This window comes from Argiope bruennichi, chromosome X1 (genome assembly GCF_947563725.1).
Source record: "Argiope bruennichi chromosome X1, qqArgBrue1.1, whole genome shotgun sequence".
Lineage (NCBI taxonomy): Eukaryota > Metazoa > Arthropoda > Arachnida > Araneae > Araneidae > Argiope > Argiope bruennichi.
This window is the reverse complement of record NC_079162.1, coordinates 115,797,586-115,815,408: the sequence shown is the minus strand read 5'-3', so window position 1 is coordinate 115,815,408 and position 17,823 is coordinate 115,797,586. Positions and strand designations below refer to the sequence as shown.

At 25.9% G+C, this 17,823-nt stretch overlaps 1 protein-coding gene across 1 annotated transcript in view; it reads left to right on the top strand.

Moving 5' to 3' along the window:
* Nucleotides 1-17,823, top strand: part of LOC129959488 (lipopolysaccharide-induced tumor necrosis factor-alpha factor homolog) — a 33,292-nt gene that overhangs the window by 1,921 nt on the left and 13,548 nt on the right. Inside the window, exons 3-4 of the mRNA XM_056072339.1 lie at nucleotides 2,533-2,610; nucleotides 15,805-15,861. Coding sequence (XP_055928314.1) covers nucleotides 2,533-2,610; nucleotides 15,805-15,861 — 135 coding nt within the window. The remainder of the gene's footprint in view (nucleotides 1-2,532; nucleotides 2,611-15,804; nucleotides 15,862-17,823) is intronic.

Sequence of the window (17,823 nt, the reverse complement as noted above, 5' to 3'; positions counted from 1 at the left end):
AGAATAGAATTGATTTTAAACTTTGTTTAGTTATAATATTGTTATAATTTTCTACATTTGCTTAGAGAGTAGTAAGAAAGGGCATTTATTCAGTAGTTAAAGCAGACTGTTTATAACAGCTTAAAACTATTATTTGCCATGAATTCAAATAAATTTTTTGAATGTATCTGTCAATGGAAGGTAGCTTTGGGCTAGAATGTATTTAAATCTCTTTTATGTATAAATTAAAGTTAAAATTAATTCCTAATGAGATGCAAGATTGAATGGCAGTATTAATTTCTTAATTTATACATTACTAGCTGCCTTTGGCGACCAGCTGGTTCGCCAGTCTTAATGCATGTTAAAATTTTAATAATTAAATATTTTATAGAACTCCTATTTTAATTGCTTCTTCATTAAAATATTTTAAAACTTCAAATTTTAATAGTCATATAATTCACTCATAATATAAAGGTCTTCAGCCATAACATAATATGTATTTCTCTAATTTTCTATTAGCTCCCATAGAATTTATGCTTTAAATTAAAGTGGAAATGATTAATCAATGTTAATGTAATCAATAATCAATGTAAAATCAAATTTTTACTAATAGTATAAAATATACTATGGAAGAGAGCGATTAATCACCATATCTAATTTATTGCATATATTTTTTAAATATATAATATTTTCACCAAAAGTTTTGTTTTCGTTTTTCAAAACAATAATTTTTCGTCCTAATAAGTGAAAATTTTTTGGCATACTGTGGGAAAAGGTAGCCTAATTAAAGCCCAGCTCCTGTTACTGTAATAGTTTTAAGCTTTAATGGATCTCTTTTATTTAAAAAGATATAGAGCTGTTTCACTCCCTTTTCTTCCTTCGAACATCAAATTGATCATACCATGTGTTACAAGAGTGAAAGTATGAATTTTGGGTATTAACATTCAAAACTTGTAAAATATTGACCCATTATTACAATTCCAAAACAGTTTACTATAATTAATTAAATACTTTATAAATATTATTTTTTTCCTCTTATCAAAGATCTTTTTGTGTAATTATGAAGTATCGGGTGTTATTGCTATTATTTCGATATTTTTTTGTTGTTTATTTTTAAACATTATGAACACGGATTACTAAATTCTTCATATGAATGGATGCTATGGATATCATGAAATGGGCGTTATTTCTAATATTTTTTTTAACTTTTTATTTTTATTTTGTGTTCATTAAAAATTCTCCATATATTTAGCAAAATTCTTTAGAAATTAAAAATAATGTTTAACACAAGAAATTAATTTGTTTATACATTACAAGTACATGTCTCTTGTAATTTTTCAATTTTTTTTAAAAAGAAGATCAGCATTTTTCTTATATGGTTTGTTGTGCATGAAACTGTTTTCCATAAAAATTTACAAAATTCATTCATGCTGTCTTTTTTAAATTTATACTTCTGAAACATTTTTCTTTTTATGCAACAAAGAAAAAAAATCATGAGAACCAATTTTCTATTTTTTTTCTCTATTTTATAGGTTAAGCATTGAATCAGGGTTCAAGTGATTTTTTTATTATAGTTGGTTAGCTAAAAGTGAATGCAAATTTGATTTCATTGAAGAATTTTTCTTATTTTGATGCAGAGATTTCATTTTGTATTTATAAATGAATTTTTTTTTTCTGTTAGTAAAATCATGATTAACCTCTGATTGTCGTGTTGGTAAATAGTATGGATAAGGGGCACCCCTCTGGAAAGAACGAGATCATTCATTTTTAAGCATTTCACCAATATGCATATATTTTTGTTTTGCACTTTTTTTTTTGAGTAAATTAGACAAACAGTTCTGAGATATGACTGGTAGGCTAAAAGTATAATCTAATGATCACTAATCTTCTAGTATTGGTTGAAATATTTGAAAGAAGTGGGCGAAGGGAGGATTTTGCATAATTGAAGCTTATCTGAAATTCAATAATTGAAAAAGGTGGGGTTTTTTTTTTGCTTTTTTCACCCCCCCCCCCTGAAAGTTAAATTTTACTTTACATTGATTTTAGTTAAAAGAATAAAACAAATCTTCAAATAAATTTAAGAACATATTGTGCAATAATTAAAGAGAATAAAATAAAGTGACATAATTCTGAAGATATTAGAAACATCCGGAAAATGTCAGGGAAATTTCTTTGCAAACCTGGAAATTTCGGGGAAATTCAAACAGTAGAAATGCTGGCCACCGTGTTATCTTGCTACATAATTGAAAAATGTTATAATTTTGTGTCAGTATAAATGATTTTCCATGCATTAAGGAATTATTTAGAAATTTTTACTGGATAATAATTATTAGAATGTCTAAAAGAAATTTATTTTACGGAAGGAGGGGATAGAAGAAAATTTTCAATGTCAAAATGAGAAATCATTTCATATGTGTGCTTTTCTGATGTATGTATTAGTTTTACAAAAGCTAATGGCAAGGTAATATGGTTTTTCCATCATTCTGTTGTTTCGTACTTATTTAGATGCTTAATAATATTTTATTAATTTTGGTTTTTATTCTTTTTGAACAGCTGCATACAGGAACATGTTTCAAGCTCCTGTTGGCCCACCTCCTCCTGGTGGTGTTCCTGTTTTTCCAATGGCCCCTGGTAAGAATACTTTGTTATTATGTTCAATGACATGATTAAAATATTTAATTTAGAATCAATATATGGATAGCATTATTTTTAACAACTGTAGTTACAAATGAAATGTGATTTTTTAAGTATAGTATTTAAGGATAAAATATTCTTTGGAGGTATAGTCTGCTGAAAGCCATAAATGATTTCTTGTATAATCACTACAATTAATTAACTGATCAGTACTTGAGAGGGTGATCAACTAGGAATAGCACATGCTTTCTTGAGTCCCTGATTTTTAAACTTGGAAAGTTAGTCTGTATCAAGTGGAATTGATTAGTTAATTGATATTTGTTAAAGTAGAATTTTATAACTAATTTTTCATACACTTTCTGATTTGCTTGAGTTTTGAAATTTTGTGCATTTTTGTTTTTTATGAAAGCACCCTATTTTAATATTTTTTGGAATTAATTACGAGGTTATTGATTAGTTTAATTAAATCCATTCCATATGAGTGTCATTACTTGATAGTGAATTTGAAAAAAATTGACAGTGGTGTTCCGTAATATATTTACAATAAATTATTGAACTAAAAATTAAAAATTGCCAATTTTTTTTTAACAGTTAAAGTGCATTAAAAAACTTTTTGTTATTAATTTAAATAACTTTTTAAGTATGAGATGTAATAATAATTATAGATTTTTAAATTTATTTGGTTATAATAGATTTGGAAAGAAGGAATAAAGTGAAATATAATACTGAATTTCACAAACATAACTTTTAAAACAGATTGTCCAAAATTCTTATTATCTAAAAGCTTAATCATGCTGGAACGAGGAGGAAAAAAGACTATTGCACAGGCTGAGCAGGATTTCATTACCTATTGGTTGGCTACCATACACTTTACCACCTCAGCTGCTCAAATAACATTTATTATTGCCTAGCAATAGTTTCTTTCTTTCTTTCTTCTTATTTTATTTATTTATTTATTTTAAAGCTCATGATTTGTCTAGATTTTTCAGCAATCTTTTGAATGAAAATTTCCATAGTACTAATGACATTGTTAAAACTTTTTAACTTCTGATGTTGAATTTCTTTTAAATGCTAGGAATTGCTTAAAGCTTTTGCTAATTATTGGACATCTTTTGGGATACAAAGTTATGAGGATCAAAAATTTAATTTTTAATAAAATTCGAGGTGCATCAATAAAGTCTTCAGTAATATTTTGTACCCAAAAATTAAAACAAAATCGGGAGAAAACACTTATAAACAGATTTTAAAAAATAGCAAATAGAAATCTCTTTATTCCTGATGAATTACAAAGAAATCTTGCAGTATAGCATTAGATTTCATAATCTCAAGCACAAAAAGAGCATTCTGCAGGAAAAAGGAATATAAATGCAAACATAATGTTACTAAAAGAGTATTGAAATTCATAGTACCTGCAAATAATGCTTTATTCTTAAGAACAGTACTTGCATTCCTGTAAATAATTATTATTGTAATTAAATTTTATCATTTTAAATTAAATTTTTATTAAATATTAAGTTTGCAATTTGATTTTGAAAAAAAAAAAAAAATATGTACTTGTATTTTCCATTGAGATCTATAAAATTGTAATTTTAAGCTGAAAGTTTTAACATGGATATTAGTTTTGTGAGAGAAATAGCTTTTATTTAATTTCATTTTAGCTTATTGAAAATAAAATCCATCTTATTTTTATTCACTAATAGGGTGAACAGTTTTTAGTGTAATCTTTTATTTTTTCTATGAATAGAACCAACTGCCTTCCTGAGTAAAAATTTGTTAAATAATATTTGTCATAATTTATCAGAGTTGCCACACCATAAGGAAAACCCAGAGAATTCAAAGATCCTCTAAAAAAACCAGGAAATGAAGAGAAATTTGAAAACAGGGAAAATACAGAGAATTTTCCCACACCCATTTCCCATACCCATCCAAAAAATGCCAATCTCTAAAGATTGCTAGAATAAAAGTTCATAGTCATAGTGCCCAAAAACGAAACAATATCATTCACAATTGTGTAATTCGAAAACTCGGTCCTTTTCTCTCTCCCCTTTTTTCTGTATAGATCACTACTGTTTTGATTTGCGTGACAGTTGTTCTTTTTCTATGATATTCTCGAATTGCAGCTAATGAACATGTGCAAGACTTCTTCCACTGCATGAACTATAAGAATGCTTTTCTCTGTTGCGATTAGCAACATTCAGTCTGCAGAAGCAACACAGTGGAGTTTAGTCAAACATTCTTGAGTTTATTGGATGATTTGTTTATTATTTGAGAAACTGTGAGCTTATTCAAAGTAGATTGAATTTTTTAAAAGCAATGAGCTGCTCAAAATCCATATTTAATACAAATAAGATGGATAAAAAAAATCAATCCTGATTTTGCTAGATTGGTTCGAGAAATTCCACAAAATCCATTTGTTTCGTACTGCTCGCTTTGTTAAAAGATAATAAGCCTAAGTAATATGGGAAAACAGGCACGTATTTGTCATGCCAAAAGAGGAAAATATATAAGATTGTCTGCTAGTTCAAAAGAGCCATCATTGATGTTGGATAAAAGGAATACAGAAAAAAATGACATGCCAAGTCTGAAGAAGTCAAATTGAATGTCCAACAGACTTTTTAGTTCAAGGACAATAATTTAATGCTGAATTTTTATGGGCATTAAAAATTGTTACGTCATATACGTCCTTTAATGCATTCAATGATATACCGGAAATATTTTCATATATGTTCACTAAAAGCGAAACAGCTAAAAAAATGTATGTTAGGGCATACAAAAATGTCACACCTAATTTGTTTAGGATAAGTTCCATGAAACTAATGGTAGTAAAATCTGCAGAAATTGATGCTCCAATGCATAAATTGATAAAAATGAATTAATTAAAAAAGCAATCTTGCTTTTTACTGTTTTTTTTTTTTTTTTTTTTTTTTTTTTTTAGTAATCATTAAATTATTTGTATCATGATAACAAAAATGGTTTGTATTTTATTTGAACTGAATCCTTAATTTTTTGTGATTTACAGTTAAAGAGTATGAGTGGTAATATACCCCCCCCCCCTTAACATATAAATTTTGTCTTGCTAAATTCTAGATGATAAATAAAGAGGAATTGTTTTTTTTTATGTAAATATAAACCTTCTTTTAATATGCTATTATTTTGAATAACGCTAAATTGTCTCTACCTTCCCTTGCTTTTTCCACTCCTTAAAATCATATTGCATTATAACTAGCACATGGGTGTAATTCGCACATTTCCTCATTTCTTGAATATGTCTACAGGGGAAATACAGGGAAGTTTTTTTCCATATTTGTGTGGCAACCCTGTTATATGTAATGATACTTTAAAATTTAATTTAATCCTAAGTAATTTTCAAAGTTTTATCTTAATTCAGCATATATTAACTTCGTTCTAAAATATTCTCTTATTTCCTGATGCCATTCCACTTTTTCTATTTAATTAATTCAACATAAACTTTTTAAAAAAATGCGTAAATCGGATTGGCAATTCATATGCTCCGAGTGAGGGGATAAAAAAAAAAAACTATCAGGTTAATTCTTTTCAAAAAAATCCGTATGATTTCCTTGCCTGGGTCCACACGCATAGAGAAATCCCTATAAAAATCTCACAGTATATAATCATGGGGATAAATTTTTCATTAGCTTTTCCTCATTTCATTTTGTGTCCTTCTGTGTTGGTGTGCTCGTTGTTGCTGCTTGTGCATAATCATGTCTCCTAGAATGGAATAAAGCAAAGTTTAAAATTCAAAAGTGTTTTCTCTATCTTCGGCTGCAATTCTGCTTAAAACATTATGTTTATATTTATATAAAAAGTATCATTTGAAAGGCATTAATGTGTTCTCAAAGACTTGAGATTTAGAAATTGCCTGATGGGCCTTCTTTATATTGAAATAAGAAAAAAAAAAAAAAAAAAATCTATGACAACATTCTTCATTATTCAGCAATTTTCTGTAAATTTCGAATGTAAAACCAAAAATCTTCCTAAAAACCAAATTTCAGCAGTTCATGTTCAATCATTTAAAAATAATAAGATAAAAGTTTGACCTCATAATGTTAAAATAAAATTATGAATTTTATTTTATATCTCGAAAAATATATGTGTATTAGTCTGAAATCGTCCTGTTATAGTAATATGAGATATTTTACACACTTCACACTCATATTTATTTTTTGAAAACAGTTTTTAATATGCAGTATAATTTATCAAAAGTAGTATTTAAAAATTTTTGAAGGACAACAAAATTAATTTTTGACATAAATCAATGGACAGGAGCAGTTTATGGCGCCATGGAAAATTTCAGATCATTCCTATGAATAGTATTTTTCTGTGTTTCCTCTAAAAGGACGCATTGAGAAATTTCAAATTGTCAACAGCTTTTTAAAAATTTCATTTGGCATTCAAATGCGATTGATAATACGGTTTTTGTATCAAATATTTTTCATGCTATAAATATATTAAAAATTTGAAGGCAGCTAGAAATATAAAAATAACAAATAAAAATAAAAATTGTTTTCCATTTTCATATTTTATTGATAATTGCTGCTTTTAAACAGGTGGAAAGTCTCTCTACTAGTATTAAAAAATTTTACTTGTCTGCTAATAAAATGTCACTTGCAGAATGTAAGAAGTTAATGAAAAGTTGGAAATATATCTTTTACTAAATGTCTCGTGAGATTGAAGCCTTGTATTTTTATGAATATGCCAATATATTGACCTCATTATATTTATTTATGATTAATGCATAATAAACTTCATATCTGATGACAAGGAAAGGATCATTTCTATTTGTCAGGGTGGTCACTGACCGGGAAAATTCATAAATCGCCAGGAAAATCTGAAAAAGTCAGGGAAAATTTATTTTAAAATTGGAAGTTTTTTACTAAATCAATAATTATTCTCAAAAACAACAATTCATTCGTATTTTTTCATAAATAGAATGAAGCATCATTGTCAATTAATGAAAATTATTTACTGATAATCAAAAACAGAGATCATCCATGTTTCTGCACTTGCAACAGGTTGGAGAAGATTTATATTTAAATTTCTGAGGGATCGAAATTTTGAGTATGTAGCATCATCAGTTCTTTATGAGGAGCTCCTGCTATTTTAAAGAACAACTCATATGCACCGAACTAAGTTTTTGATTATTTTTAGTATTGCAATGTATATTATTTTTAGTATTGCAATAATAATTTGATGGCATTATAATTCATTGTTTTGGAGTCAAGTCACAATTGAGGCTAAGTTTAGTCTTAGAAAAGAAAGTTTAGGTACATAAATATTGGTTAAATTAACATTTGGAGCTACAATGGGGAAAAAAAAAGATTAACTATCGTATGTAACTTATTGCATATATTTATAAAAATATATGTTTCCTGGAAAGTTTTTTTAGGACATCAAGTTATTGCCATAATTAGTGAAAATGGGTTTGATTTTGCTTTCTGTGGAAAAGGGTAGCCTAACTAATTTCCAGTTGTTATAAATTTTAAACTTTAATGGGTTTAATAAAGTGTTTTAATATGTCTTTTTAATAAAGAATATATGTATCTTTTTTTTAATAGGATATATATTCTCCTTCCTCCTTCAAACAACATGTCAATCATACTACATGTTACAAAAATATGAAGTTTGAATATTAATACTTGAAACTGTTTTAAACTTGATTTGAAATATATAGTTTACAAAATTTATTGTGATTAAATAAGTATTTTACAATGATTAATTTTCTCACTTCTTGGAGATCTTTTTGTTAAATTATGAAGTGCCAAGTGTCATTGATAATATTTTCTTAAAACATTTTTTGTGCTTATTTTTAAATATCATGGACATGGATCTTTTACTAAATTCTTTATATGGGACATGGAATAGATGTTATTGCTAATGTTTTCCTTTAGCATTTTTCTTAAATTTGGTATTTGTTTAAATTCTCCATACATAACAAAATTATTATTTAACACAAACAAATTAATTTGCTTAAAACATTATGGGCATACATTTATCTTGTAATTTTCTCAAATTAAAAAAAAAAAGGGATAGGAAGCATTTTCTTGTACATTTTGATGTATGCAAAACCAATAGCCATAAAAATTTACAAAACTCCTTCATGCTCTCTTTTAAAAACTTTATACCTTGAAAATATTTTTCTTTTTATACAATAAAAAAAATTGGAGGATCAAGTCATAACTCCCCCCCCCCCATGTTATGAGTTAAGCATTCCACAAGTAAGCAGGTGATTTTTTTTTTTTTTTTTTTTTTTTATTGTAATGGGGTCAATTCACGGTCACCTGTCATGTACCAAACAAACCGTTTCTGTTCAATTTTCAACCGTTCTGCGCATGTCGTGATGTCTGCCGATAACGTTGATGAAACCATCGTTTAGTAAATATTACGCTAGCCAATCAATTATTAAAAACTTCTGATTTTTTTAAAAAAAAAGATATTATTTTGAATTATTTAATACAAATTTTCGTAGTTATGTAATTTTATTTCTTATATTAAAATTTTAATTAGTATTTTCAATGGAATTATTGTTTTTGCATAATTAATTAACATCGCTTTTTAATTCATTTGGTGCCGCTTTATTCTTTCCTTTCCCATATCCCTTCATTTTTTATCCAAAGGATACATTTTGACAAATGACTATGGCAGTGTTTTTGAAAAATTACATGTGCTCTTTTTTTACTTATTATTTAAATATTATTGAATGTTGAATCTTATGAATATAATTCTTTTTAAAAATAATTATTACTCATAGATAAGTTAATATTTTAACGCTTACTAATAAAATTATTACATTTTTTTCTTATGTCATTATTTTTATTAATATTGAGACTTTGATGTTTTCAGTTTGCTCAGAAGGAAGAACATGAAACTCAAATTAGTATATATTGAATAAATCAAGTTTACAATTTCAAATTATGAAATATAAAAGGCATAGATACCTTTTTTTAAATCTATGCAACTTATGAATCAGTTATTTCATTTTAATTTGTAGAAATCTTTAAAGGAAAACAAACAAAATCACATTTTCATAATTTTTATTTACACATTACAAAATATATATATATAGATAGATAAAATATATATGATAATTATTTGGAAAAATAGGATCAAATGGATGTTTTAATGCACTCACTAATTCAAAAAAACAAACAAAAAACTATTTACTATTTATTAACATTTATTTTTCTAGACAGAAATAATATAAACACAGTATTACAAGAATGTCAATGCAAATGATGAAATCAGTTTTATTCAACAGAAACATCATAGATACTAAACAAATTTTTTTTTTATCACCAATAAAAACATAATGTTGAACAATATACTTTTAAAGCAGAACATTTATGAATATTTTTTAATGCTAAAGTTGCATTGAAAAAAATTACATTGAAAGAATATCATAAAATAAAACAAAAACATATAATACAGTAAATTTAATAAACAAGAATAAGGTGATGATAAATAAATATATATATATATATAGAGAGAGAGAGAGAGAGAGAATTAAAATAGGGTATAAAGAGTAGTTGAAAGAAACTCTTTTATGCTTTTACAGAATTTTATAATTCAAGTTTGATATGTTAAAGAAATAGAAAAAAAAAAAAAAAAAGAGTCCAATATTTTCTGGAATGAATCTCTTTCTTTCTTACAAAATTCTGAAGTTCTTGTAGCTCATTTTGCAAATTGCTGATCCTGTCGATTATTTCAGAAAAAGTAATAGTCTGGGAAGAAGCAGAGTACATTCCACTGAAATCAGAATTCATATAATTTAGCTTAGTAATCAATTCTCTTGCATTTATATACTTAACTAAATGACATGCGTTTTCAAAACTTATATATATATATATATATATATATATATATATATATATATATATATAGCATTCAATTTATCAAATTAAGAGCACTTTTAATAAAATACATCAATTATATATATATTATAACAGTAAATAATAAAATAGGATTTTCAGTAGTTAGTAAAGGACTCACTTACTAAATAAATCTTTAAGAAATTTATTCACTTCCACCTAAGTTTAGCATTATAGCAGTTGTTATTTTTGCAACAGGAATTTGTTTACTTACATTAATTAAATTTAGATAAAATTTTGTAGAAAAATGCAATGTAATATTCATGTAAACATTTTAAAACCTTCTAAGCATATTCAAAATTATCAGAAATTTCATCAAATGCGAATAAAGTAAATTAAAAATGCACTCATGTTTTTGATGGCAAATCGCTTACCGATTTCTTTTTCTTCGAAGAGTTTTTCTAACAAATTACTGGAACAGCTATATTTAATAAATGGACACACACTGAATGAATTCTTCAAAATGATCGGAGCATATCATTGACTTCGAAGGCTTGAAAAAATCTGTACCAAAGCTATCAACCCAAGTCAGGATTGTTGAAAAGAAAATAAGAAAACATTTTATCATGACAGTCACTCTTGTGTTTCGCATTAAAGCATGCATCCATCAGCACACCAGTATTTCCTCTGTTAACACATAATAAGAGCAAAGAAAATGACTCAAACATTATAACTTCAAATGTAAACAAAAAATCCGCTTCGTACTTGGCGGAGAACGTTAATGGCAGACTGCTCGACGAAAGCGGTGCGGATGAAACTTAAATGCCATGCGCAAGAAGTACATGACATGTGACTTTTACGTCACATGAATTGACCCCATTGGTGGGCTAAAAGTTAATGCAATTTTGATATCACTAAATAATTTTTCTTATTTTATGCAAACACAAATTTTTAAATAATTTTTTTCTTCTTCTAATAGAGTTATTAATCAGTTCTAATTTGTGTGTTAGTGGACAGTATGGATAGGGTAGAATTCGCTGGAAGGAAACAAATCATTTCATTCTTGAACTCTTTCAATATGCATGTGTTTTTATGCTACATCTTTCATGAGTCAATCTGACAAACAAATCTGATATATGGCTAAGCTAAAAGTTAGTCTAGATGAGAAAGCTTCATCTAGTGTTAGTTAATATGTTTGCAGAAAAAAAAAAAAAAAGAGTGAAGTGTTATACATGATTGAAGCGTATCTGATGATGAGTTTTTTTTTTTCTTTTTTGAGCATTAAATGTTACTTTACATTGATTTTAATTAAAAGAATGGAGGAATTTTTTACATACAGTTAAGAACATATTGTGCAATAAACAAAGAAAATAAAGCAACATCATTTTGAGGATATTAGATTCATTGGAAAAAATCTGGGAAATTTCTTTAAAAAAAACTGGAAATATCTGGGAAAAGTCATGGAAATTCAAATAGCAGAGGTGATGGCCTTTTCTGTTTATTTAAGTTTATTGTTTTTTTTTTAATGATTTTTTACAAAAATCTCATACATAATAAAGTAAATCTGCCTTAATTATAATTATTATATAATTATAATATAGAATATAATCATAAATGGAATTAGCAGTTGTTTGAAGGCTTTTTAAGAGGATTTCCATCACTAGATATCACTGATTGCAACTCAGCCAGAATGATTTGTTTACATATCTTTCTACTTTGCATTTTTATGATAAAAATGAAACTATGCTATATTCATGTGAAAGTATTTTCTAATTTTTCTCCTGCTTATAAGTACTCAGCAACTATGTCAGAGTGCATGCATATTATATAGATTATTTCATTCACAATTGAATAAGCTTTCTGGTGCAACTGTAGCAAACTTGGATTTTTTTTCACAGAGAAAATGTTCTCAGCATATTTGACAGTAAATATGAAGTCGACCTATTTAAGAAATTATAATAATAATAATAAAAATGTAGCTTTTATTCTGATCATTATTGTGTTGAATTGTAATGTGGGAGAGAAATGTGAATAATTTGAGATAAGCTTGATCCAAATTTGTCTGAATTCCATTTTCAATTTTATTTTTCCAATTCTTTTTCTGTTTTGCAAACTTTACAGAATATTTTAAAATATGCAAAATTTAGAATGGGTTTAGTTATTCAAAATTCCATTACATTTATATCAGACTAAAAAACTTAATATATTTTCTTATATATAATGTGAAAATTAATAATTCATGAATAATTTTATTGTTTGTTCGTAAAAAAAAAAAGTGTTTTGAAAATTCAAACCAAAACTATTTTTAATTTTGCAGAATTCCAATGCCTGAATCGATTGATCTTAAAAAATAATATAAATTATGAATTAATTGGTTTTGATTATTTAAGTGATGAATAAGTCTATTGATAATAAAATAACCAATTAAGAAAGATATTATTTGAAATAAATGACAAAGCACAAACACAAAATGCTAAAATTAAACATGAAATGTATGAAATACATGAATTGCTTTATTGCTGCAATTTTCAAAATTTATAAATTTTATTTTAATTTTAATATTATTATAAATTTTATTTTAAATTCATATTTATTATTTTGCTTGAACGCTTTTTTTCCTACCAAAACTAACACCTGAAATATTTCACTTTTAAACATATACTGTATTGATTTATTAACATTACAATACTATTAGAATTAAAACTTTTTTGTCTCTGTTCAATGCTTTGCATTTGTTTTTATGTCATTTTGCCTCGTTGGCAATTTATTCTCATTTGTCTCTAAAAATAGACAATGTTCCTGCTTGTATAATGTATCAATGATACTTACTAAAATTCTGTTTTCAGGATGTTAGGCATGAATATAATTTTTCTATAATTAATAAAATTTTTAAAAAAAGCATAATATTTTTTTTTTGATAATGACCCTTTGGCAGATTTTATATATTTAGCTTGCTTTTTTGAGTTACCATATCCCTATAAAGCTGAAGAGGCTAAATCTTAAAACTAATTCGAAACTAAATCCTAAAACTTTTTTTTTTAAACACAGATCTTATGCTTCCAACTTAGATTAATGGAATTTTGGACAATTGCAGTACTTTTATAAATCATTGGAAGTTCAAAATAGTATAAAAAATGAATTAATCCAGCATATTATATAGAATAATTGTTAATAGACTTATTGTAATTGAAATAAGATATAAAATGAGCTTGAAAAGTGAATTTTCAGAAAACCCTCAATTAAATATGGACACATAAATATATTTATAATTATATGCATTATATAGAAATGCTTTTCGTTTCTATATTCCTGGAAATTAAAAAAAAAATGAATGAATGAATCTAGCATAGTATTTTTATAAGCTCAAAGTAAGATATAAAATAAGCTCAAAAAGAGGACATTTTTTAGTTAAGCTGCCATCAAATATGAATGCATAGATCTATTCATATTGAAGGCATAAATATATAATATAAATTAATACAAACAATTATAAATATATAGATATAGAATATAAATTAACACATAGAATTATGAATACATAAATGTATTCATAATTGTATGTATTATGTGCAAATGTTACAATACTTTTCCACGTTCTTAGAATATAAAAAAGAATGAATGAGTCGAGCATAATTTTTTTTTTTTATCATAACTGCATCACTGATTTTTGAGTCACTATGAATAATATAATAATGAAAAATGGTTTAATGGTCTGAAGGTCCGACAATACTCGTTTGCCTTATAAAACTTAATACGTATGTGATTGGCTTCATAACTACAATAAAAATTTTTCATTGAAATAGTTATACATCTACTTTGCAGTTTAGTATTGATCTTGTAATGTGCAAAATTTTTTTTCTAATATAAAAGAAGTTGGAACTAATAGAAATTATTGAATTTAAAAGTTCTTTAAATTAAAGCCACTTAAAGAAAAAGAACAATATACTTTAGAATCATGATTATATGTCAAGGAAGTTACTTGAGTCTAGATGACACCTTTTAAGTTTCCACACCATATCAAACTGATGAATCTCATCATTCTCTTCATCTGTATCACCATCTTGCTCTTACCAAAATGCCTCTGCAATCCTAGAAAAAAAATTGCCTTGTTCTGGCATTTCATTCTATCCTTTCTCATAAATTTTGTACTATATTTATGAGTAAATTCTTGTTGCTGACTCTTCCAACTACATCTTCATTTGGCTGATCAAATACATTTCCATTTTGATTTTATCCAACCATCTTTTTAGTTCAGAAAAAAGAAATTGTTACTACTCTGAATTTCATTCTCATAAATTTTACATTATTTTTACGATTAGATTTTTAATGCCGATTCCTCCGACTATGAATTTCTTGACTGGAATTTTTTTTTAATCCGAATATATTTCCACATAAGATTATGAAATTTCATGCTGTTCATTTTTATTTTCTTGCCTTTAGCATCATATCATTTACCTATAATCTGATGTATGCCTACTCTATGTATTTAATAAAATAGAATCGTTAACTCTATATATAATGAAATTCAATGCTTAAGTAAAAATTTGAATTTGCATTAATGCAAAAATAACCTATATTTGGATGTTTGAGTGAAAAGACAATTTTAAGTTTAGATGGAGCTGAATCACATTTTCTGTGAGTAGCAAGTATAATTTTCCTGCTTTCGCTGGGTTAATGTCAGTACAAATTTCACATTAAGATTGACTTGTTATGTAAAATTTTTAATTCTTTTTCAAAAATTCCCATTATATTTATACAAATGCTATCAGTATGCAGAATAAAATATTGTATTTTTTTTTTTTTTTGTATATCTTTACTGTTATATAATTTTTTCCCCTTCATCATAGTATTGAGATTGTTGCAAGCTCTTTAAAACTTGTTCTTATTTGTCACACAATCGGCTATTAAAATATTGTTATTTAATGATTTAGTACACAAGATTCCTTCAATTAGTTGATTTTCTTTTATGTAATGTTTTGTTTTTGGAAACAATTTTATATGTTTGTAAAAGATTTGAATTCACACAAAAAAAGATCTTTTGCTACCAAATGAGAAGTTTAAATGCGTATTCAATGCTTAAGTAAAAATTTGAATTTGCAATAATGTTGTTTAAAGCAGTTTCTAAAAATAATATTGGATTAAATATTTTTTTAAAAACATTTATTATGAACATATCATTAAGGTCACCTGCTTGCATCATTATGGTCATATAAATGAAGGAAATTAATAATAATAAAACTTATCAGAATGAAGGGGATTTCAATATGTATAAATGAATTTTCTTCTCATGATTTGTAAGTTTTCTTTAATTTTGTTTTGCAATTGATGATTCTTATATGTATTAAAAATTTTTGTTATCTTCTAGGATATTATCCTCCTTCTTCGCAGACTGTTGTTGTAAATGCTCCTGCTAGTGCTCAAGGTATGTAGTGTTTTATAGAATATAATTTATTCTTAAAATTAGAAACATTTTTCTTCATACTATTATTGTTCGTAAGATTTCTTTTGATATTTAATGCTGGTTAGTTTGTAACATTTTTTTGGCAGTAATAACTGCCAAAAAATGCAAAATAACTGCCAATTAATTATACATTTTAGTGTCTTTTATTAAAAGTTGTGGTAATCATAAAATCAGCAATATCAAATTCATGCTATGGAATTTTTCATTGTCTTTGACCTTAGTTCATTCCATATAATTAATTAGTTTAGAAATAGGTTGTGAAATTGTGATTAACTTTCAAGAAAGGAAAATAACTCCAATTTAAAATTGTAGTCTCTTCAGGGGCAGATTAAAAGCTGGCAGTATGCCAAGCTGAAATGATGCTTAAAAAAATAGGTTATTAAGTATTCAAGATAGTTACAATTATTCTTGAAATTCCATCCAACCAAATTCATTTCCATTTCACCAAATCTAAAAACATTGTTCTTATGGACTGGTGTGTAGACATTTTGAGCTGTTCAAATATTAACTTTTTTTATGTGTGATATATTGGTGAAGTTGGTGCTTAAATTCATGTTACAACCCATCATTGACTAAAGAGGATTTTCTATAAATTTTCCTTTGTTTAAAATCTTTGAATTAAAATAATATTTCCTACATATGTTTTAGTTATTTACATTACAGAATTCCATGAAAATATTTTTTTGGTACTTTTCTGCTCAATCATTTTTGGTAATTTTCATTGAAAAATTCTCCAAATTATTAATTGTGATTAACATATCATGACTAACATAAATTTAGATTCCACAAAACACTCAAGCAATTTGAACTTGATTGCATCTTAAAAATACTATACTCTTGCTCATATTTGAAGCAGCAATATAGTCCTGAACAAAGATATTCAAAATTATGCAACATATAAAAAGAAACTACTAAATACACATTTTTTTTGGATTTACTTAATGCAGAATCAAGAAGATTAAAAAATAATCATTTATATTTTTTTAAAAATACAAAATAAATACTCATAAATATCTGACATCTATAAATATTACACTAATTTTAATCATAACAAAAAATATTTTTAACTATCAGAACAAAGATAAATGAAAAAGAACCTTAAGACGCCAAATTTTACAATCAACGAATCTTAAGCAATATAAGGAATCAAAGAATAAACCTAAGCTTCATTGATAAACATATAAAATGCAAGTAAATTAATGCTTTAAAGGCATTTGGAAGCTCAGTTAATCAAACATGCAAGATTATTAAAAACTTCTCACTTTTAAAAATAATTATACAAAAAATACGATAAAGACAAATATATAAATCAAATTACTGAGTATAATTTTTTTACATTTGTGTGGGGAATCTCAGCATACTACAATTATATTTTTTTCAATAATTTTAATTGAATCAAATATACCAAACATTTTCTATATTACCTTTCATCAAATGAATTGCAATAAATATAGCATTAAAAAATGTTTAAATCTAATTCAATCTAAAAATAGTGTTTAGCAATAAAAAAAAAATATTTTTAGTTTCAATTACATAAAAGAAACAAAATAAATTGTTATTTTGTATCATTATTCTTACATTTGCATGTAAAATTGTTTTCTTATATCAGTGCCTAGAACATAAACAAAATTGAAAATTGTTCTTTTGAACAAAGTTGATAGCAAAGCACAAACATTTAAATGCATCAGGAATGTGATAATTTCTGTAGATGGCATAGTACAAACCCAATTCATCAATTTAAATCTAATCATTGGTAAATTGCTAAATAAAATACAATGATCAGGTAACAGCTCAGATATCAAGTAAATAATAAAATGCAAAAATTTAAAATCATTAAAATTTTTCTTGTACAATTGACATGCACATTCACGACTCAATAGTCCAAAACATGTCAGCATGTGTGACTTTTTTCAAACTCATTTT